Source organism: Halyomorpha halys, unplaced genomic scaffold (genome assembly GCF_000696795.3).
Source record: "Halyomorpha halys isolate HHAL.00 unplaced genomic scaffold, Hhal_1.1 Scaffold1709.1, whole genome shotgun sequence".
NCBI classification, from domain to species: domain Eukaryota; kingdom Metazoa; phylum Arthropoda; class Insecta; order Hemiptera; family Pentatomidae; genus Halyomorpha; species Halyomorpha halys.
The window spans coordinates 69,032-93,775 of NW_027112221.1; the positions used below are offsets into that span (position 1 = coordinate 69,032).

A 24,744-nucleotide genomic window follows, 5' to 3' on the forward strand; every position below is an offset into this window, starting at 1 on the left:
ATTGCCAGTCTCAAGAAAGAATTTTAAGATTATAAATAAATATTTTTTTGTTTATTTATATTGTTCTTCGCTGACCGCACCCTCCGATCATCTTCCCAAAAAGAAATTAATTAATATAAACTATATAAAACAAAGGAGATGTATTCTTTATCACAAAATTAAATATTCATGGTTGATAGTAAATTAATAACTTCAGCTACATGAAAACGAACAGTAATATTTATCTGGCCGTAAGTTGAGGAGGAACCCCGTGCAGATGATAGCCATAGGAGGCTGACGGCAAAGTATTTTTTAAGTCGTAGTCCACTCGTAAGATGAGGAGACAGCCAGTGCAGATGACAGTCGTATGAGGATGACAGCAGATGAATTATATATATGATCACATATTTTAAATCGTAGTTAGCCACACCTTAGTTCACTTTTATTCCATTTTATCTATTCTCTTTCTATGTTACATTATTTTAGTTTCTTGTATCTTTTTCTAGACTTGATTAAGCACTGTTAAGTTGGGCGAAACGTTTGCTATCATTAAATAGTTTAGTAGCTATTTCAGTTTATTTTTTAACGTACCCGAACCATCTACCTTTTATAGATTTCTTTTTTAATCTTTCAAATCATTATAAGTTTAAAGGAAAAACCTTCCGGTCACCTAAGCCTATACAAAGAAAAATATTTTTAAAAAACTTGTTTCAAACTGATTTTTTTTCATACACAACATTCGATAATTAAAACAATAATACAACAGATAACGCTATCGTTATATAGTAATCTCGATTTGATGAATTGTTTGTATGTATATTGTATATATTGAACCTGTTGTATTTTATTGTATATTGTACGTATTGAATCTAACCACACGGACACCATAGATCTCGAAGGACACATCCCTCAGAGGACCATAAATGTTGATGCTCCGAATACCAGACCATAAGCTCTGATAACAAGACTTGATATCCTCGATCCCTCTTTAGTGCGGTCATCCATCCAATTTGTGGCCGTATATTTCAGTCTGTCTGCTAGCGAGGAGCCAACCCCTTCAGAATGTGTCCGAGGGTGTTTGCAGACATTTCTTAAGTCTAAAAATATAATGACATGAGTACAAGATTGGATATATGTTTTTTAACTTTATCTCATTCTACTTTAAATTCGTTATTTATATACATATATCCATTTTAATGTCTACATCATTCTTATAGAGAAAAAATAAATAACTGGAATATACATATATTTGACGATCTTATGGCTCAGTCAATAATAAAACGACTATTTTATAAACAGTCTTTTCACCTTTCACGTTAAAAACATCATTTAATAGAATTATTAATATTTTTTCTTATTCTCCAAAAAAAGAGACTAATCGATTGTCATATAATAACCATGAAGAAAATGTATACTATTCGAGCTAAGCGCCAACAATGCTTAATTTTGTTAATAATTTTTTTTTGTCGAAAAAATCGGGCCGAACTTTCCGGGAAAATCCTGAACCGTTAGCAATAAGACAAACGGTATGGTAGTGTATAAAGTACGAACAAACAAAAATTAATTTTTATATATAAGTTATAAATTTACGCATGGAAAACTAAATAATTTGAAAATTTCATTTGAAAAACATTTTTTTTTTTTTACACTGCTGAATCTCTAGACTTAGTAATTTACCACTTTATGACTAAGGGAGTCAACACGCTTCGCAACAAACACTGAGATAACAATGCTAGACCATGAATGTTGTTTCAGCTGCAACAAAACAACAGAGTAAATTGTTGAATGCCTGCTTCAAATGGTTTGTTCAATTGAGGAAACTTTAGATGTGTTTATGGTTTTAAAGACGCCACAATACAAACAGTATTTTCAATACGGGGTTGATTTGTAAAATAAAATATTTAATCCACTAAACCTAAAGAACTCCGAATGGCCTCAATGAACAGATCCACCGCGACAGTACCATGTGCTAGTACTGTCAGGCAATGTGACCATGAACAATGGACTTGGTTCTTTTTCGGTTTTTAATAAAGAGTAATATCACTTATTTGATAATGATAATCCCCAAGGTCCTTTATTTCTTTTTATAAAATCGTTAATTAGTCACAAACTACACATAAAAATTTTTTTTTTTTTATTATTTATTTATTGTAATTTACAACTGTACAAAATAATACAACAGGTAAATATGTAGTATGTTTCATATACACTTGAAAATCTTGGGAAGGAACCACCCATTGGTGGTACTTCAAACATTAATTTAAATTAGAAGGTCCCGTGGCCATCTTCTTTTCAGACGCCTCGGAGGATTATCAGGGATTGTTAAGGATGAAAGATTAAGAATTAATGGGTTAGGATGGTTAAGGAGTTTGGAATAAAAAGACGCATATCTGTTTTGGGTCAAATCTGTAACGAATGGGATGTTAAGGTCTTTATGAATGAGTTTATTTGTGACGTAATAAGGAGCATCAAGGATTTTACGTAGGATTTTGGATTGTAACGATTGGATGCGGGAAGAATTTGATGGTTTGGTGGAGCCCCAGAGCTCAATTCCATATGTCCAAATTGGTCTGATTATTGTAGTGTATACTAATTTTTTGTAATGAATGGGAAGTTTAGAGCGTTTGTCAAGTAAGTGTTGTAGCAATCGGAATCTACGAGCAGTTTCTTGTCGTTTCAGTCTTGTGTGTGGATTCCAAGTAAGTCTCTTGTCAAGATGGAGTCCTAAGTATCGAATCTGTTCAACAGGTGTTAGTGGTGTATCTAGAAAGGATGCTGTAGGACAGGAGGGCAGAGGTTTACGACGGAGAGTAAAGGTGATCTGGTTGGATTTTTCAGGATTTATTTTGATTCTCCAGTTTTTACACCATTCTTCAATAGATGTTATGTGTGCCTGTAGTGTTTGTGATGCATTAGTTGGGTCGTTGTTTACAGAAAGTATACATGTATCGTCAGCGTATGTTGTTTTTAATCCAATGGTATATTACCATTTATATATAGCACTGTGTTAGGGTGGGTTGGGATGTCAGCTGTATAAACCGTATAAAGAATGGGACCTAAGATACTACCTTGGGGAACACCGGCGGACTGAGAAAAGAGAGATGAGTAGGCTAGGTTATGACTTACTTTAAAGGTTCTATCAGTGAGGTAGGAGCGGATTATAAGGAAATATGTTGGGGGTAGGAATTGATGCAGTTTATAGAGCAGACCTGGATGACCAGACTCGATCAAAAGCTTGTTCAACATCGAGGAAAACTCCCGTGCAGTACATACCGCGCTCCAATGTGGAAGATATGACATCAACCACTCGAACATAAAAATTAATGTTTGTTTTCAATAAAAATCAAGTCACCATTGTTGTTGTTTCTTCGGATTTTAGGGCATAAAAGCCCATTTTATTTTCTTATATATTCAGATTTATCCCTTAGATATTTCATATTCTTTATTATTTATTTGTATTATTTGTAATAATCCCAAGATTTTGAAAACCTTAAATCTGGTATTTAACTTGATATGACCAAATATGAAAAAATTACTCCTACGAAGATAAACGACATAAACTACTTTATAGCACATTAAACTAGCTTTAATATGAGTGTTAATAGACATCATGGTTTCATGGTTCCTACGATATAAATTTTCCCACAATAAATTCACTACTGATTATTGTTTATGAAATATTGTTTTTAAAAAAACTGTATCTTGAGAACTATTAAACTTTAAAAGTATCCTAAAAACATTAATTATATCCCATTATTTTATACTTTATTTTTCCTTTGTTTTTCTATCTATGAGTGTGTTTTTTTTTAATTTTGTAAATATCTCTTCTCCCCCTCTATTATGTATATTACCATTTATTGTTTATCGAATTTAAATCTTCTTTTTTTTTACAATGTTTACTTTAAAATTATTTTCGTTATTGTGGCATGCTAACTGCCATCCCCACTCCTACTAATAAAAACGGCTCACTCTGTCTTTGACTTCCGTCAAAACAGGTATGAATTCTGTCTCATCATTTGATTTTATTTTTTTCTTTTCTTTTTTCATCTCTTAATTTGTACTTTCTTTAATATTTCTTCTCTTATTTTATCTCCTATCTATCTGTTACTATTACCCTTTTCATTTACTGTTTACAACCTTTAATTTTTCTTATGATATTTTACTTTTCATAGTATACCCCTGTTATTTTCCACTTATGTTTTTTCTTTTCTTTTTTTTTTGTAACTATGTCAAGTGTTTGTATCTTTTTTAGCCCTGACGAAGCCCTGCAGCGTGGGGCGAAACGTTGGCACAATAATAATAGTATAATTATTTACTATTTGAGTTTTTTTGACCGCACCCGGACCATATTCCATTCATTTAAACATAAAAAGATTTGTTGCGGCTCATATTTTATTAAATTTACTCTACTTTAAATTATGTTCTTTTAGGTTTTCCTGTGTTTTAGATAGTTTTAACGATATGGAGCTCCGAATGGAAAATTATTTATATTTTTAACGTTTGAAATAGGCATCATTTTTTATTCCCCCTACCTATACTTAGCATATTAATCAATTTCGACCAGTAATTTTACATACCTTTCATTAAAGTAATCAAAAACTGGGTGAAATAACTAACTTTTTTCTCCTCTTAGGCTCTCGTACTATTTGCTTCAATTTTGCCTCAACATGGTTAAGTAAAATTAATCCAGTAAAATAGACCTAAATACGTTCTACATATGTATTTCTGTTCTAACTCCATGTTGGATGTACCAGGATGGACCGGGAAGAATTCAGACTCCGCGGTAAGGAGATGGTCGACTACATGTGCGAATACATGAGTACGATAGAAGAGCGGAGAGTGACTCCGTCCGTCGAGCCAGGGTACCTGCGCCCGCTTCTGCCTTCATCGGCGCCGATCGAACCTGAATCCTGGGACACCATCATGTTGGACATCGAGAAGTACATCATGCCAGGAGTATGTATAATAAAATTATATAATATAATACTAATTGTAACTATAATAACGATTACTTTTATATAATAGGTAACGCATTGGCAACATCCGAGGTTCCACGCTTACTTTCCATCTGGTAACTCGTACCCTTCCATATTGGGAGACATGCTTTCCGACATTATAGGGTGCATAGGGTTTTCATGGGTAACTAGAAAAATGTATATTTTACATAAATATTACATAAAAATCCAAAGTGATTAAGTTTATATATCTGATTACAGGCGGCCAGTCCAGCATGCACTGAATTAGAAACGATCGTCTTAGACTGGCTAGGTAAGTGATTTATATGAGTAAGTATGAAATTAAAGCAACAAATAAATAGGGTGAAGTACAGAAACGAGACAATCGAAACATGGCGGCATTTGAGCGCCTTGACTCGGGAAATTCTTACCAATGTACTCTCTCAACTGATTAAAAATATAAAGTATTAATTATAATGCACTACTATGCGAACCACATTTTTCTATTTTCAAATTAGAAATGAAACACATATGAGAAAAAAGTTCATTTTGCTAACTAAAATTGGGAAACAAAAAAAGTTAGATATACATATTTTTTTTGTTTTTTCCTGGTATTTGTCAAATAGCAGGTGTTGGTTTCTATACGAAAAAAATGCAACATTTCCAACAATATGCCATTTGGTGGGGCTAATACAAGTTAAAATTAAAATATTTACAGCATATAGACAAAAAATTATGGAAAACGTTATGGATGACTAGTAATTTAGATAAAACAATGTATATAACATTAAAGAAATAAAAATAAATATGATATAGTAAATTCTTATGATAAATTTCATTGATGTCCACCTAATGAAATTCTGAGTCTCATTTGCACCACTCCACCCAAGTATGATTTATACATATATTAATACATTCACACACACAAACATGCACACATTTTTAATTGAATAATAATAATATTATTTAATTGAATAATAATACATAAACTATTTAATAGGTAAAGCAATTGGTCTCCCAGACGACTTTTTAGCCTTCGCCCACGGAAGTAAAGGTGGAGGCGTCATACAGGTAAGGTTCATTAAAATAATTTAATTTTATAAATTTGAAAAAAAAAAATTATTTTTTAACAATTGTAGGCGAGATTGTTTCATGTTACGATACGATAGAATTTAGTATGATACAAAAGAGTGTAATATAATATTTACAATTAAGATAATAGAGTCCACATGTGATAAAATCTTAATAAAACATATAAATTCCCATCTGACTTGAATGCTATAAATATACGTTATGATATATTACTGACAAATTAAAATTATAAAATAAAATTAATTAAAATTCTTTTATATATAATAAGATGGACAGGGTTGCAGTCAAAAGAGAAACAAAAATAGTTTACAAGTATTTATTTTTCCTACGTTTCGCCCCATTTTGCAGGGCTTCATCAGGGCTAAAAAGATACAAAAAACTGAGAATATTACAATAAGATACAAAAAAATCTTATTGTTGTAATATTCTCAGTTTTTTTCCTTGTTGTAATAGTCTCAGTTTTTTGTATCTTTTTAGCCCTGATGAAGCCCTGCAAAGTGGGCGAAACGTAGGAAAATAAATAGTTGTAAACTATTTTTGTTTCTATTTTGACCGCAACCTTGACCATCTTCTTATATATAAATTTTTACGGTCAACTATACATACATATATAAAATTCTTTTAGCTCACACTGCATTAAACTAGAATTAAAATTTTAGATTAGAAATAATAATTAAAAAATAATATTGCTAAGACCAAATACATGAAAGATGCTATTAATGTTCAATAACCGTTTAGTGCTCATGATCATATCCCTATTGTAACGTGGTCTGTTGAATTTTAAGCCTATTTTAAAATGTCATTGAACGGCATAAAGGACTCAAATATTATTTTGAGATTTTTTTTAACAAATATATATTTTTGATCTGTTAAAAGTATGAGGAATTTATGTCTAACAATTGCTTCTTTAATTATGAAGAGAGATAGTTTACCGTGGGTACATTATATGAGGAGAAGATGGTTGGGGGTGCGGTCAAAATATAACACAAATAAGTTTAAATAACCTATTTAATATTAAAAAAAAAAAATATATAAGACAATGGCATTAAGTAAATAATTGTACAGTATGAAATTAATAAAATTAAAGCGATGAAAGAAGTGGAAAAAAAATTAATATATAGGTAACTGAATAAGCAAGTAAAAATTACATGATTAAGGAATAAAAAAAAATATTGTTAATTAGAAAAAATAAAATTGAGAGAAAGAAAATATATGTAACTAATGAAATATGTTTAAAAAACGTATTTTTTAATTCTGAGTCTGGCCGTTCGCGGCGCGGTAGCTCACTTGGCAATCAGTTTTGCTTCGAACAGAATGCGTTTTATGTTTTATTCTCTTTTTTCTCCTATCTTCATTTTACCCCTCCCCCCTCCTTTTCTATTTTTTTCTCTTAATTTTCCTTACCTACTTTATTAGTTATGTTCACCAGATATTATTATTGCTATGTTTTGTATTCACTTATTTGATCTAACCTAACTTCATATTTTGTTAATTTATGTAATATTATGATTACATGTATATTCTTTCTCTCAATTTTATTTTTTCTTTCCATAATTTTAATTTTTAAATTATTAATAAACAAAAATATTCATATTCCTTGGCATTATATAACTTCAAATTTTTATTTTATTTCCTTAATTATGTTATTTTTACTTACTTATTCAGTTATCTATATATTCATTTTATGCTCTACTTCTTTCATCACATTAATTTTATTAAATTTATTCTGTACAATTATTTACTTTATGTCATTCTGTTTATATTTTATGTATTTATTGGTTGTTATCTTGTTCTGTTCTTAGCCCTGATGAAGGCTAGAAATTCTAGCCGAAACGATGGCACGATTAAGTAACTTACTTCAAATTATTTGTGTTTTATTTTGACCACACCCCCAACCATTACTCCTCTTTGCAGGGCTTCATCAGGACTAAGAACAGAACAAGATAACAACCAATAAATACATAAAATATAAACAGAATTACATAAAGTAAATAATTGTACAGAATAAATTTAATAAAATTAATGTGATGAAAGAAGTAGAACATAAAATGAATATATAGGTAATTGAATAAGTAAGTAAAAATAACATAATTAAGGAAATAAAATAAAAAATTGAAAAAAAATCTTCTTATATAATTATTTTTTATATTTTTAGTTCACCAATATATCGCAATAAGTTCAAACGTAAATGTTTGGAATCAATTTAAAATTGTATATTGTTGATGTACACTTATTTAATTGTAATTTTTTTCAACCTAATTGTAAATTAAAATTAAAACATTTTGATGACAATTATTAAACAAATATACCTTCACCTACAAAAATGTCCATATAAACAATTCATTGTTTTTATACCATAAATTTTCGGTTTTACCACAAGCTATTCTCAATTACCTAACTTATTTAATTTGCAAATGCAATATAACAAATAAATATACAACAACAATTGTCGAATCCATTAATCCTTGCCTTTAAAAACCCATCCCTTGTCTCGTATCTTATATTCCCCCGTTTGAATTAAAGTTGTTTGTTATATTGGGGACTCCACTAATGAACCTTAAGGAAAATTAAATCGTCTTATGAATCGCTTTATAAGATTTATCTTTGGAGTTTCCAGTCACAGATGGTTTAAAGTCACTTTATCCCTCTTTCCGATGGAAATACTTCCTTGGTTCTTTCCCACTCTAATCCTTAAGAAATAATAAACCTTTCTATATTACAGAACTCCTTACCTTGCATTCTTCTATTCGCTTCTTCAACACCAGACCCACCCAGTCAATATACCCATTCACACAGAGCTGCTCTTTACAATAAATACTTTCTCTTCCTTAAGGCAATCCTTGCTTATTTCTGTCCGCAATGCCTCTTCCCTAATTTCCTTTAAATATAAGTCATCCCAATCTTCTGATCATATGTTAAACTTAGAAATAGACAACCAAATATTTTAAACTTAATGGCTAGACCACCTATGAAGAATGGTATCAAAACTAGAGAATTGAAATATATCCCACCACTTCACATTTACGCTCGTAAACCCACGACTTCCTGCCCCACGATATCCTATAATAATACCCCACATAATCCTGTCAAACAGATCCGTTACATAAGACTATATCTAGACAAACGACTGACTTGGAATGCTCACATAAGACTGAAAAGACAGTACTGGTACTGGCATTTGGTGGGGGGAACAAGTCCGGCAAGTGGCTCTAGTGGTCCTTGTTGCCAACCCCTGGCGGCTACCTAGGGGTGGGAGTGTCAAGATTCACTCTTCGGGACCGCCGAAAAATGAATGTTTAACTGCCCCAGGTGGGAATCGAACCCACAACGTTCCGAACCGAGCGCCCCAACCCGCACGGCTGTCACGTCCCTAAAAAAATAAAGACAGTAAACTATTCCAACATTTACTAGGCACAGTCAAAACTTCAAACAAATTATAAAAAAATTATTTATATCACTACAATAAAGCCTACCTGGACTTACGAGTTGAGCTTTATCCATTCCTTAAAATCCAAAAACCTTCGTAAAATCCTTAATGCTCCTTACTTTGTCACAACTAGTCATCCATAAGGACCTCAATGTTCCATATGTTGCCGATTTGGCCAGATACCAATCCTTCTATGATAAACTTTCAAACCATCCAATACCACTGGTTTCTAGCCTGAATTCTCCTTCATTACACGATTATCTTCGTGAGATTTTCTTACTTCCTAGGCATCTGAAAAGATAGCCTTGATATCTTCACTGAAAATTTTATTGGAGCTCTATCAATGGGTAAATTCTCCACATGTTTGTATCACGCCATTGTATAATTGCATCACGAATTACATATGGAGTCAATAGAGGATTACATCAAAAAACGGTTAATGAAATTCCACTCCCAGTTGCCGAGCAGTGATCTATAACCTGGGAAACCCAACCTCAACCTGAAGACTGAATCCCAAACTGCTGCAGGACATTCTGTTATAAATTTTAATAAATATAAAATTAATTCATAGTCTGATGCTCCTTATTACGTCACAAATAAACTCATTCATAAGACCTTAACATCCCATTCGTTGCAGATCTGACCCAAAACAGATATGCGTCTTTTTATTCCAAACTCCTAAACCATCCTAACCCATTAATTCTTAATCTTTCATCCTTAACAATCCCTGATAATCCTCCGAGGCGTCCGAAAAGAAGATGGCCACGGGACCTTCTAGTTTAAATTAATGTTTGAAGTACCACCTATGGGTGGTTCCTTCCCAAGATTTTCAAGTGTATATGAAACATACTACATATTTACCTATTGTATTATTTTGTACAGTTGTAAATTACAATAAATAAATAATTAAAAAAAAAAATTCATAGTCACACTACCTCTATTTTACTTAAAATATGAATAATAATAAATTCATTTATTTTTCATTATTATTATTTATTATTTTTTTCTATTTTCTTCTCTCGTCCCTTTTTCAAATTAACTTGTTTCTTTTTACTATTAGAGGGCAATTGTTTGTTTTATTTAAGTGTACCAATATCATTATTTTTTGTTATTAATTTTACTTTTTTTCTTTTATTAAGAAGCATTATTCTTATCTATTTATTTTTTTTTCTTCTTTTAATAATAACATTGTATATAGTTAGTGGTGTCTTTTGTACGAGACTATACCCTGCCCCCCATAATTAACTGTTAAAAAATATATATATAGTAATACGGTTAAATCAACCATGTAAGGCCCATCAGTCCAATCTGGTATAAAATAAAATATGCTATTGTATAACTAACATCAGATATACTTGTCGCATATATTTTTAATAATCTGAATATCAATAAAGAAATTATTTTAAAAAATAGCTAAAACATAAACAATCATTTTATGTTCATTGTTATTGATCTTAGAAGACATGGTCTTAGAAAAAAGATAATTTTTCCATTTCAATAAAATATCGGGACAATAATATATCCTATGCCCACAGACATCGGCTAGCGAGTGCGTGCTGGTTAACATGTTGGCTGCCAGAGCGCAGGCCATCAAGCGGCTGAAGCAGCTGCACCCTTTCGTCGAGGAAGGAGTCCTCCTGTCAAAGCTTATGGCCTACTGCTCCAAGGAAGCTCACTCGAGCGTCGAAAAGGCCGCCATGATATGCTTCGTAAAGCTGAGGATCCTCGAGCCGGACGACAAGTGCTCACTTAGAGGCGCAACCCTCAGACAGGTACGTAAGGAAGCAAACAATCGATCTCGAATCCTACACTATTATACTAACAAACAATCGATTGCAGGCGATGGAGGAGGACGAAGCGATGGGTCTGATACCTTTCTTTGTATCGACGACGCTCGGTACGACATCTTGTTGCAGCTTCGACAACCTTCCGGAGATCGGACCGATCTGTCGCCTCTTCTCAACGGTTTGGCTCCACGTTGACGCCGCCTACGCCGGTAGCGCTTTCCTCCTTCCAGAAATGAAACAGTTCCTCAATGGAATAGAGTATGCAGACTCGTTTAACACAAATCCTAATAAGGTAGAGTCAAGGCTATGTCAGTTTCCTATGTTGTGTATTATAGGGCGCATGAGGCAAACAATGTCTAATATATTGATGGAAAGTTGACATCTCCAACATGTCTAGAAATGGTTCTTGTAAAAGGGAAAAATAATGAGAACCGTCCCAGAGGATCTAATCCCTAGTTAGAGTTACGTTTTAAAGGATAATAATGCATTTTCTCAAAAATGAATCCATTGATCTAAGTGGTGAACACCTATTCACGTATTTATGCTTATACACTATTTGTATCAATGCCTAGTAAACCTACACATTTCCGAATTCCATCCCCCAAATCAAATATCACCTGAAACAGTGTATGCTTTACATTGACCAATTTTTGGAACATAGACAGATGGACATTGATGTTAACTATTCAATCAAATCATTTTGCCTGAACATTATTTTTTTTATTATTTACACACATGCTACCACTTTCTTGTACAGTGGCTCCTGGTGAACTTCGACTGCTCAACCATGTGGGTGAGGGATAGGGTCAAGCTCACCTCAGCCCTAGTGGTGGATCCACTCTACCTCCAGCACGGCTACTCCAATTCGACCATCGACTACCGCCACTGGGGTGTGCCCCTCAGCAGAAGGTTCCGATCCCTCAAGCTCTGGTTCGTACTCCGGAGTTACGGCATAACAGGTCTCCAGAACTACATAAGGCACCACTGTCAATTGGCCAAGCACTTCGAGAGCTTGGTCAGGAAGGACAGCAGGTTCTTAATCTGCAACGAAGTTAAGGTAACTACTAAGTGTTAATGCCGCTTATTTATCTTAATTTTTTATTTATTGTAAATTAATAACATTAATTAGATTTAATATTAAAACTGTTTTAAAATTTTAATTGCATAATTAGAATTACTTGTATTGTTTAAAGCGGGTGTTTATTCTCTTTCGTTTCGTACAACCGTTTTGTTTTTCTTTCCAAACGTCAGACAATGTCCGGGACATCTATGAAAAAGCCTATTCGAAGAGGGGTTGGAAAAGACCAAGAGAAACAGTGAATGTTAAGGAGGCCAAAGGTATATGGGGTACCTGGCTACGATTCTCAAGATACAGTTGGCCAAAGAGACGGGAAGAAAGGAAGGCTTACCAAGTGGGCGGATCTTTTATCGAATACGCTCATAAGATGACAGATGTAGGCTTTAGGGAGGAGGAATCCCGAATGGATGTTGAAGAACCAGGATAGACGAGTATCACGCACAATTGGTCTAGGACTACTTCACTGCCCTGGAGAAGAGAGTAAAATGAAAGCGGTAGGAACATGGACAGATGATTAGGCCAAACCAAACCCAGAGAGGACCGCAAGCGTCATGAATACGGCGGAGTTGGGCACCTTGTGGATTTGTGTCCCCGAACTCGGTGTTTCGAGTGGGGAAACGAAGAACATAGCGCCCAACAGTGCTCATATATGTATCGACGTAGGAATACGGACAAAGACGAGCCAATGCAGGTCAATGCCCACAAGCATGGAGGAAAAGCCTTTTTTTCAAAAGCCAAAATCATATTTGCTGGTCGTCTTCAATCTGAAGACAGGTGTGAACTAATAAATAAAGTCAATAAAATAAAGACGTTTGCGATAACTAGAAAACAAAAATGTAATTCACGAAGAAATAAAGGCTCTGTTAAATTTTTTTACCGACTTATGAGGAATAAATTGATTAACAATCGATACCAAAACGATAAAACTTTCTTGTCACATCAAACTTAATGATGCCACAGCATAGTAATTTTCTAACAAAAGAAATTATCATTAGTACAAATGGATACTGGATTATTAAGGCTTAGTGAGGAATGTTTCCACAATACTTAAAGGCTAAGAGGCGCGAATCAAGGTAAATTTTCATCGACCAATCAAAACCGAGATCCCTTATCTTATCCAATCTTCAAGGTCAGGCCTTATTTCTGTTACGCTTATTGCCATTGGCTTATTGCTATTACATTGTTATTTCATTGAAATCCAATTTGGTCATCACGGTTGTCTACTTGAAATCTAATGACAATAATCTCTCAGGGCTTTCAAGACTCCTACCAGAATAGAAAATAAGCTAGAGCCGATAAATAGAAAAAATGTTTAATAATTTTTTTCATTGAAATTTATATTACCTTATTAATAACTAAATAAGATAAATATTTCAGGAATTTTGCTAATCTTGGAAAGGAACCACCCAATGGTGGCAGTTCTTTAAATTAGAAGATCCCGTAGCCATATTCTTTTCAGAAGCCTTGGAGGATTATCAGGCATTGTGAAGTATGAGAGTTTAAGAACAAATTTGTTTGGGTGGGTAAGGATTTAGGAATGAAATGTAATGAAAAATAGTTTATTATTCTAGGACTAGGTCCCTTTAGAACAATTATAAGGTAATTTTAATTTCACAACATATAGTGGCCTAAAACACTGCAGCCACACTTAATTATAACTTATATAAAAATTGTATATCAATAATTTTAGATAAAGAGATAAAAAAAAATACTAAAAAACAAAGTGATATCTGTACTATTATAATATCGGATTAGATTGGTGAAGTAAAAGGTAGTTAAATAGAAGGGCTTTAAACGAGGGAAGGGTTGGTATATGACGTATGCTAGAGGGAATGGAGTTCCAGTGATACACAGCTCGGGTAAAAAATTATTTATCAAACGCAGCGCAGTGAGGTGGAGGGTAGATGACAGATAAACGGGACCTGCTATTATGGGATTGGACTGAGAATTTGTATTGCAGTTTTCAAGGATATAGGAAGGAAGCTGAGTACTAATTATTGTATGGATAGAGCCACTTAAGCTCGGCGTAATACTGGAAAGGAGGTATATCTATTTTGGGCAAAATCTGCAACAAATGGAATGCTAAAATTTCTAAGGATCATTTTATTTGTGACGTAATCAGGAGCGTCAAGGATTTTACAGAGCCGTCCGTAGCTCAGATGGTTAGGTGCAGGTCTATCAGTCTGAGATCTGCGGGTGGCGCCGGGTGGAATCCGGCCTGGAGCGTTGACTTTTTTCATTAAGTGGCGATCCCACAAAATGAAAAACTTGACTTGAATAGGTTGGTCACCTGTAGATAACTAGGCAAACATCACCTATGGATTGCCTTATATTAATAAAAACAAAAAAAAAAGAGGATTTTACAAAGGATTTGGATAGTATACGGGATAAGGATTGTGTACGGAAGGAATTTGTTGGTTTGGTGGAGCCCCAAAGCCCAATTCCATGTGTCCAAATAGGTCTGATTATTATTATTATACAAGTATTTTGTAGTAAATGGGAAATTTAGAGTGTTTGTCAAGTAGGAATTGTAGTAATTAGAATCTACGAATAGTTTCTTGTCATTTCAGTCTAGTATGGGGATTCCAAGTAAGTCTCATGTCAAGATGGAGTCCTTAGTAGCGAATCTCTCCAACAGGCTTTAGTGAGATATTAAAAAAAGGTATAGTAGGGCAGAATAGTAGAGGTTTAAGACGGAGAGTATATTTAATAATAATTTTAAAAATGAAAATGGTTTCGAACCCTCCTTGTAAAGGTTATCTTGGGCGAGCACAATGTTGAGGACCTCTGACTTAATCAGTAAAATATATAATATTATATACAAATTATAAATAAATAACTAAAGTGTGTAATTAAACTGTTTCAGATGGGCTTGGTCTGCTTCCGACTGAAGGGCACAGACAAACTCAACGAGAAGCTGTTGAGTAACATCAACGCCAGCGGCAAGTTGCACATGGTACCGGCTAATGTCAACGACCGCTATATCATCAGGTTCTGCCCGACAGCCCAAAACGCCACCATCGAGGACGTTGGTAATGCCTATTGTGATAAGTACATGAAATGAAAACATAATTCACAGATTAAGATTAATTGCCTGGCAATCATTAGAAAGTTTCAGTATGCAGGTTATGTATTAATAAAATTAACACATAAAGTTAAATGGCAATTTATAATAGTAATCAATATATGGCTATATACACAGTTTAAATTGATCTGGAGGTTTGGTTATGTAGTAAGTAAAGGAATAGGTGTTAAAACAAATCAATTGTTATCCATGTTAAGTCTTAACACTCTTTATTATATCAACACTCCAACGTTTGGGAAATTCTCAAGGACAATCTAACAATTAACAGATTTTATTATACATTCATTAGTAATATTTTTAACAATATTATTATTAATAATTAAACATACCTTAAATATAAATCTACACTTCACATCCAATTATTTAAAACCTTTTTGGGGGCTATTCTGCCTAGGTGATTAATTACAAGTAAAATTACCCCATGTAACAATAAATTAATAGGGAATCTTATTAATTATTAAAATGCTTACTTAAGCTTATGCCTAGTTGCCTATTTTGTGACAATTTCGTTAATTTTTAAAACTTTTAATTTTAGATCAACAACACTATCAACTATCATATAAACAAACTATTTTTAACCTTCCCTACACTCAGGTCAGGTTTATAATTAATTTTCATTTCAAGTTTCATTTGACCGCACCCCCAATTATTATTATTTGATCTTCCTATTCAAATGGCCAAGTCTGGGAATGACAAAATATATTCAGCGGTACTCCTGAGATCCTCTCCTCCAAGGCCCTGTTTCTGTATACAGTAATAATTTTAAAATATTTCTGGAAAACCTTTGCCCAGAAAAATTAATTTACAAAATTTGGGATATAAACCTTCACGTCTGTAGAATGAAAAATATATGGAAGCCAGGTGGTATTTGGAAGCAAGGCCAGAAGGAAGACAACCTCATGGCAGACCTAAGTGCATGTACTCTGAGTACATTGGAAAACTAGGGGCAGCAAGAGGATGCACCATCCCGAAGATGAGAAGACTAGCCAGGGACAGGGACTGGTGAAATAGATGGACTGAGACTGCGACTCCACACTTGAGGGCACACAGGAGTTAGAGGAATAAAAAGAAGAAGGGATATAAACCTCAAAAATTCCAAAGATAGGATGGAAAACAAAATAAAAAATAATAAACCAACTAATAAGAAATATTATGGATTTGACTGCATAAAGGGTTTATCAGAAGATGTCCAGAAATCATTTAAAGATTATGATGTTCATGAATACTCCTTATGTTACAGACCAAATAATAAAATTAAAAATTATTATAGCAAATTGAAGAACAAAATTTATATAAAAAGTCAATCAGGATTGATACATAAAATTCTGTGTTTTAATTGTCCAGCTGTCTATATATGTAAAACTAAGCAATTGATAGGTGATAGAATGTATCAGCACATAAATGATACAAGAAATAAGGAGAAGAATTACAATAAAACAGCATTAGATGCATATTTGCAGTATGCAGCTAAAAACTGATACAAATTTGATTTTGATAACACAATAATTTTACATAAAGAAAATAATATGTTCAAAAGAAAAATACTTCAGCCAATTTATATATTAGAGAACATCAATTATACAGTAAATTTTAAAACAGATACAAGAAATTTGAACCAACACTATGCAGAGATTTTAAGCAAAATAAATATATGAAAAATATGGGTAAAATTTTATGTTACAATTTACAATTAATTTTACTATGAATTTTACAAAAAAAAAAAAAAATAAACAAACATTTGGACCAAAATGCAATTTGAAATAAATTAATTATAAACCTGACCAGAGTGTAGGGAAGGTTAAAAATAGTTTGTTTATATGATAGTTGATAGTGTTAAGTCGATCTAAAATTAAAAGTTTTAAAAATTAACGAAATTGTCACAAAATAGGCAACTAGGCATAAGCTTAGGTAAGCATTTTAATAATTAATAAGATTCCCTATTAATTTATTGTTACATGGGGTAATTTTACTTGTAATTAATCACCTAGGCAGAATAGCCCCCAAAAAGGTTTTAAATAATTGGATGTGAAGTGTAGATTTATATTTAAGGTATGTTAAATTATTAATAATAATCTTGTTGGTAAAATTGTTACAAATGAATATATAATAGAAGCTGTTAATTATTAGATGAGTCCGAATATGCCGAAACATTGGACTGTTGATGATATAATAAAGAGTGTTGAGAATAACATAGATACCGATTGATTTAAATAAAAAATAAATACCAGTCTCAAAAAATTGAAAAGATTATACATAAAGGAATAGGTTTAAAGGAAAGAATGGATGAAGATTGCCAAATGTATTCCGGAAGAGAATTCCAGAGGTTGGCATGTATGATGAAGAATTTGCTGAACAGGGCTGTTCTATGGGAGGGCATATATAAATCTATCAGTTGGGATCTGCTATTAAATGGATGAATGGATGATTTTTTTATTTTAATTTTAAATAGTTGAAATAGGAAAACGAGGAGGTGTTGCCTTCAAGAGGTTGGATAGAGCCACATTAACTTGGTATACCATCAGGAGACACGAGTCTAGATGAGAGATTAAGAACTAATGGGTATAGATGAATAAGGATTTAGGAGTGAAAGGACAGGACATATATCTATTTCGGGCCAAATCTGCAACGTAAGGAATGTTGAGGTCTTTATTGATGAGTTTATTTGTGAAGTAATAAGGAGCATCAAAGATTTTATGAAGGATTTTGGATTGTACACGGGAGGAATTTGATGGTTTGCTGGAGGCCCGAGGTTCAATTCTCTATGTTCAAATTAGTATGATTATCATGGTATATAAGTGTAGTAAATGTAGTAAAGTATAGTAAATGGGATGGTTAGAGCATTTGTCAAGGTGTTGGAGTAATCGGAATCTATGAGCAGTTTCTTGTCGTTTCAGTCTAGTACGGGATTCCAAGTAAGTCTCTTATCAAAATGGAGTCCTAAGCAGCGAATCTTTGTAACAGACATTAGTGGGATATTACAAAAAGATACAATAGGGCAGGAGAGTAGAGGCTTACAAGGGAGAGTAAAGGTGATCTGATGGGATTTGTTAGGATATATTTTGATTGTCCAGTTGTGACACCATTCTTCAATGATATTTTAATGAAATATCTATCAGTGATAAATGAATAGTAAGTAGAGTCCCTCTGGGAGACTTGTATACAGTTTGAACTCGAATCTTAGGAGCCACATTTTAAGGAATAGGTGCCAGGAAAATTTTATTTTATTCAAGATTCCTCACAATCATTCGAGGGATTTTATACAACTGTTTAAAAGTGAAACCTACTAATAGTGAAATGCCACTATTTAAACCTGAACTGATGATCTGAAAAAAGACATTCCTCCTCTAACACTGGCAACAAAAATTCTCAAATTCTATTCGAATTACCTTTTAAATGAAACAATGCATAAATATGCATTATTTTTTTTTTTTACAGAATATGCTTGGAACATTATTGCAGAATTCGCAACAGATCTGCTAGAACTACAAATGCTCGAGAAGGAACAGGTAACCAAAAATTCCTTATGCTTTCTTACAACTCAGGTAATGTTCAGTGATGTATTATATAACTGCCACAATCTAACACCACATAAATACAAAAGCAGCGGTGACAAAAAAGGTGTTCTCAATGTCTTTAAATAACTAACACAAAAGAAAGTCGTATTTACTCATAACTGGTTAGCACAAGAATGAATAATAAAATAATAATTGAATAATGAGAACAGATGTTTTATATTTTTTAGGAGGTCAATCAATGTTTATAAAAATTAATCAGCTATGACAAAGCTATTTAAATCATACTGCTACAGGTCCACATAAAACTTTATTTGCTCCACTATTCAAGGAGAATGCAGACGAGGTATTCGAACTGGCCGACAGGAAGAAGAAGGAAACCTTGGCCTACAAGAGATCATTCTTCGTGAGGATGGTCTCCGATCCGAAGATTTATAACCCCAAGATCGCCAAATCTCTGTCCAGTGGCAGGAGACACACATCTCACGTCACCGATGATGAGGACGACGACATCGAAACGTCAGAGAGCTCTGCTGTCGCCGTCAATGCTCCGGTGTAAGTCAATAAAATCCATATTAATATATTCATATGCTTATTATTTACATTAACTTTAAAAAGTTTCGTATTTATATATATATAAATTAATAATAATTTTCAGTACCAAGGTCTTAATGAAAATGAGGATATTTATTTAAAAGAGATACATTTATTCGAGATAAGTTTAACCCCCAGCACGTGCTGGCGGGTATGAGAGACCCATAGCTATATTTATTTATCTTATATTTTGATGTTCAGAAATAATTTATTTTTGATTTTTTTTTTTACTATGTATAATCCATTCCCTTAATTGGATATAAATCTGGTGGTTAAGCATGATTCTAACCAAATCACCTCCTTGCACAACTGTTGGTCTAGTAACAGTACTTCCTTGCAAAGTACTGAACCCCTAACCCTTCATGAGTTATAACGGTACCAATTTTTTTTATGTATAATACATTTCCATGTAAATAATTAAGTATATAAATAAAAAGTAGAAAAATAATTGAAGGGGTAAGTGAATGAAGGGGGGAGGTGTCTATCTAATTAGTATGAGGTAATCTGACCTCAAAATCCAATTAATAACTAAGATACCTAGATGTAGAAGGGGTTATGTACACTTCAAAAACATAACGATTCCAACAAAAAAAATTGAGACTTGTTTTCTTAAAATTTCCTATTTGTAACATAACCCCTTCAATTATAATTAGATCTAACAGAACCACCCACACCTTGGTGAACAGGTTATATATTCTTGCAAAAGGCTTCAATACAAGGACATATACATTTGGTAATGAATATTTCAATGGTTCAAATAACTAAAATACAAATAAAGTTAAATAAATAATGGAATTATATATTGGTAATTACTTTCTTATAAAAGAGAAATTTATTTTAAATATTCTTGCAAAAGATTTCAATCCATGTATATGTAAATTTACCACAATATATTTTGTGCAATCATTACTGTTAGTTTAAATATAAAATTAAGATTAATTAATTTGTAATCTTTGTTGATAACAGTGCCTCATGGATAAGCTGGCCACTAGCATTTCTCTTTCATGAAGCGGGAGCCAATGAATTAGCAGTTAGGTAATATAAACTATAAATATTATATTAATATAAGATACTGATCATCAAAATCCAATACTTGCTTTTAAAAACCCTGTCCTTGTCTCCCCTATTATTTTCCTTGATTTTGATTACAGTTGTCTGGTATTTAAATGATTCACTCTTTTAGACATTCCTTTATTCCTTGAACAACAGAACCGAATTAATCAACTATTTATTTTTACTCTATCATACAGAACTGCTTCCTAAATGTTAAAAAGTATTAAAACAAAAACTTTCCTATCCATTCCTCCTCCTTCCTCTGCAATTCCTTACCTATTTCTATCTGTAATGCCTCTTCCCTGAACTTCCTTCAAACAATAGCTTTTTCTTAACCTTAAATTCCAATATGTATGATGGGAAGATGGTTGGGGGTGCGGTCAGTAAAAAACACAAACAAGTTGAGAGAACTTATTTAATTGTGCCAAGTTTCGGCCAGAGTTTCTAACCTTCATCAGGGCTAAAAACAAAGAGTGAGATAACAACCAATGAATAAAAAAAATAAAATATAAATAGAATGATAAAAGTAAATAATTATACAGAATGAAAATTAGTAAAAATAAAGTGATGAAGAAAGTGGAAAGTGAAATGTTTAATTAAATATATAAGTAGAATAACATAATCAAGAAAAGTTTAAAATTAAATAATGCAAAGAAACATAGAAATATGAATATATTAATTTAATAATAATAATTAAAAATTAAAGTTATGGAAAGAAAAATTTTTTTTTTAAAAAGAAAATATATGTAAGTATAATACTAGAATAAAGAAACAAAATATAAGGTTGAGTTAGACAAAAGAAGTTAATAGAAACCATAAAAATAATAATATGTGGTGAATATAACTAATAACGTGGGTAAGAAGAAATAGGAAAAGAAAACAGAAGGAAAAGGGGGTAAAAGAAAGATAAGAAAAGAGAATAAGGAAATTGGATGTTATCTTCCTCTTTGTTCTTAGCTCTGATGAAGGCTGGAAATTCTGGCCGAAACGTTGGCATAATTAAATAAGTTCTCTCAACTTGTTTGTGTTATTTACTGACTGCACCCCAACTATCTTCTCATCATTGTTAAATTCCAATGTTCCAATCAAATGTAAAATTTATAAATATACAACCTGATATTTATAGCTAGACAATAAATGCTCATCTTATGTCCACTATTTTTCTTCTTAGGAGAATTGGTGTCAGAATAAATAATTTTTACATTTTTTCATCATTGATTTCAACGCAAACAGGGTACCTATTCTAACAATGGTGGGAGGTCAAGTTTTCATTTTGTGGGACCGCCACGGTAATAAAAGTCGACATTTCAGGCTGGATTCGAACAGCTGCAGTCAACAAGCCAGTTAAAGATAGCGTTTTAATTTTCTCGGCTGCAAATGCCCCAATAATCCTCTGAGCCTCCAGACAAATCATACCTTATAGATCTCATCTACTCCAAAGACTTAGTTCACTTTCACCTTAATGACAATACTCAGTCCCCAATTACATGGCTAACTCTTCTAACTCTTATGTTCATTTTTAAGCAAATTTCCTCGCAGAAACCTCATTCAAAAAGCTTTGGAAAAACTAAGTCCTTTTCTTGATTTACTAGATTTTTTAAAATAAATTTTACTTTTCATTTCATTTCAGGAGCTGAGTACCTCAGAAAGTAAAGCTCTACAGGGCCCGGGTTGGATTCTGTCTGAGGCAGATAATTATTTATTCTGTTATATCAGTCATGGATTGACCCTGGTGCCTGGAGTGCCTCATGGGGCACACTCTGCTTCTATAAAGTGGATGCTCTAAACTAAGGGAAAAACTTGACTTTTGAGCATGATTCTGAACAAATCAATAGCTACCTATCGAACTAGAAACAGTATCTCATTACCAAATATTGTACCCAATAATCTTCATGGGTTGTAGTGGAGCATTATTTCAACCCAAACGATACCCTTTCAGTACTCGGCTCAAGTATAGTACATCTAAAATGAGTTTGCCTGAAGGAAAAAAGAGCTAGCACATTCTCCTCTCTAGCTCCTCCTCTCCTTCTTGCCATAAGAAATCCCTCCCAATAGGAACAAAGTCTACAACAAAACGTATTTATCAACAAATGTTGCTCTTGTTTGTTTTTATTATTACAATTTTCCTTCAATTTTTTTTTTTCATTTTCCAATATCCATGAAAGGAAGTCTATTCGACAGAGTGGAGAGAAAACTAAAGAATGGGGGTCAGTAGGATAATGTTTGCCACAGCACACCCCTTCTTTACCCACAGGCAATCTTCCCTTCAATGTACTATACATCTCTGAACCTTTTTAAAATATATTCTTTCCAAAACTTATGGCTTTTCTCTCAGTGATTCATTATTTATCTATTTATAAATATTCCAACAAATTTCCTGACATAATCTCTATTCATTAATCACTGAAAGACTAAATCCTTTTTTGATTCACTGGGTATCTCAAAATAAAATTTATGTTTCATTTGAAAAGATTAAAATTTGAATTAATGGAACTGTTTTCTATCAATCCGAATTATTAACATGTGAATTTTTCATTTGTTTAAAGATTTCGCCACTTGGACACTATGGTCCGCCTGCCAGCTAAAAAAGAAGGTTCTTCATCCAGAAGGAGCTCCTTATCTCCATCTCCAGAAAGTGGAAATTCCAAGTCGCCTTCAAGGTCTCCAGTACTTGGCAGAAAGAAGTCATCTAGCCCACATTGAAGGCAGTACTAATCGAAGAGATTGTATTACTTTAAGGGAAAAAAAATGCTTACAGTTGGCTTTAAGTTTATTAAAAAATTGATTGTAAGGAGGCAAGCGCTACTATCTCCAGATTTTTGTTATCCTATGACTTGTTTAAAGTTAAAAGCATTGTTAAGATGAATTGTTGAGATAATAAATTGGTTATGGTTATTACAGCATATTCAAAGAAAAAACCAATAAAGTTATTTATCATAAGAGTTCTTTTAATATAAATATAGCATATCATCTGTAAAGAAGTATGTTTGTATACAGAATATTTGATGTCTTATAACTAATTTAAATGCATTTATCAGTCTTTCATATAAATTGCATGATGAATAACAAATAGAACTACACATTACTAATTAGAAATATGAAAAAAAACAAAAAACAATAATGATAATTATACAATATGAGATGTGATATTTTCATCTCAAAGTTAAAGAATAAAATTTATTTGATGCATAAATTGTTTTGAAAAAAGTTCTTATAAATCATTAAAACTAAAATTTCAAGCTCTAGCAAAATAAATAGATTGCAAAAGAATTTAAAACAGTGTGGATTTTACCACTCTTATGTTAAGACAAAATAGCATCATATTTCTCATGAATATAGATTTTTAACAAAATCATATCTAGATCAGAGTAGCATAAAAAAAAAAAAAAAATTGTTTTTACTTCTTTGTTTTCACAACGAAGTTCCATGAACTAACATAACATCTCAGATTTGATTTAAACTATTCAAAGCAAACTTAGAGTATGAAAGAGATGATAGGGGGTGGGATCAAAAAATAGTTAACTAATCATTTATTTGTTGACGTTTCGCCCCACTCTGGAGGACTTTATCAGGACTTAAAAAGATACAAAACTAAAAATATTCTGTTTTAAACTCGATGCCTTTTAGGTGTAAAAGGTAAACAGATAGGTGAAGTAAATGTGGCAAAGGTGAGGTATAGTTACAAGTAAAATTAAATATTAAGAAAATCACTAAAAATAACAAATAAACAGAGGGGGAAGTACCTAGCTTCAATGAAAGAAGGAGGATAACTGACAAGTTACGAAAGAGGGAAAGGGCCAGGTTTATTTTTTTATAATACATAGACAGGTGAACAAACAGAATTATCCAATGTCTTGTCTAATATTACAATAGGAAAATATAGGAGACAAATGTATAAGATATAACTTACAGACTACATACAGTAAAAAGAGAGACAAAAAGCTTATATAAATACATTGATAAAAATAGAAATAAAGTTATCGAATAAGAATAGAAACCATGAAAAATGGGATGAATAATGGTATAATAAACTAAGAGAAAATATGGATAAAAATAGCAGGTAGTAAAACTGGGACAAGTAATAACAATAATGAAAAGTCGACAATCTTTTAGACATAGTATAAACATTAAGTTGGTGTATAGATCGTACATTGGAGATGAGCAGAGATAATATATATTTAT

At 32.5% G+C, this 24,744-nt stretch overlaps 1 protein-coding gene and 1 long non-coding RNA gene across 5 annotated transcripts in view; one reads left to right on the forward strand and one right to left on the reverse strand.

Annotated features, from left to right (window-relative positions):
* LOC106690416 (Tyrosine decarboxylase 2) overlaps positions 1–23,502 on the forward strand; it is a 78,475-nt gene extending 54,973 nt beyond the window's left edge. For both annotated transcript variants that reach the window (XM_014435855.3, XM_014435857.3), the window contains exons 2-13: positions 4,734–4,935; positions 5,005–5,118; positions 5,196–5,247; positions 5,935–6,005; positions 10,989–11,225; positions 11,293–11,532; positions 11,998–12,297; positions 15,185–15,350; positions 18,839–18,909; positions 19,247–19,470; positions 20,476–20,544; positions 23,109–23,502. In XM_014435855.3, the coding sequence (XP_014291341.1) occupies positions 4,735–4,935; positions 5,005–5,118; positions 5,196–5,247; positions 5,935–6,005; positions 10,989–11,225; positions 11,293–11,532; positions 11,998–12,297; positions 15,185–15,350; positions 18,839–18,909; positions 19,247–19,470; positions 20,476–20,544; positions 23,109–23,265 (1,902 nt within the window). In that variant the 5' untranslated portion in view covers position 4,734 and the 3' untranslated portion in view covers positions 23,266–23,502. The remainder of the gene's footprint in view (positions 1–4,733; positions 4,936–5,004; positions 5,119–5,195; positions 5,248–5,934; positions 6,006–10,988; positions 11,226–11,292; positions 11,533–11,997; positions 12,298–15,184; positions 15,351–18,838; positions 18,910–19,246; positions 19,471–20,475; positions 20,545–23,108) is intronic.
* Positions 1–24,744, reverse strand: part of LOC106690419 (uncharacterized) — a 105,610-nt gene that overhangs the window by 54,986 nt on the left and 25,880 nt on the right. The gene's annotated exons all lie outside the window — the stretch shown is intronic.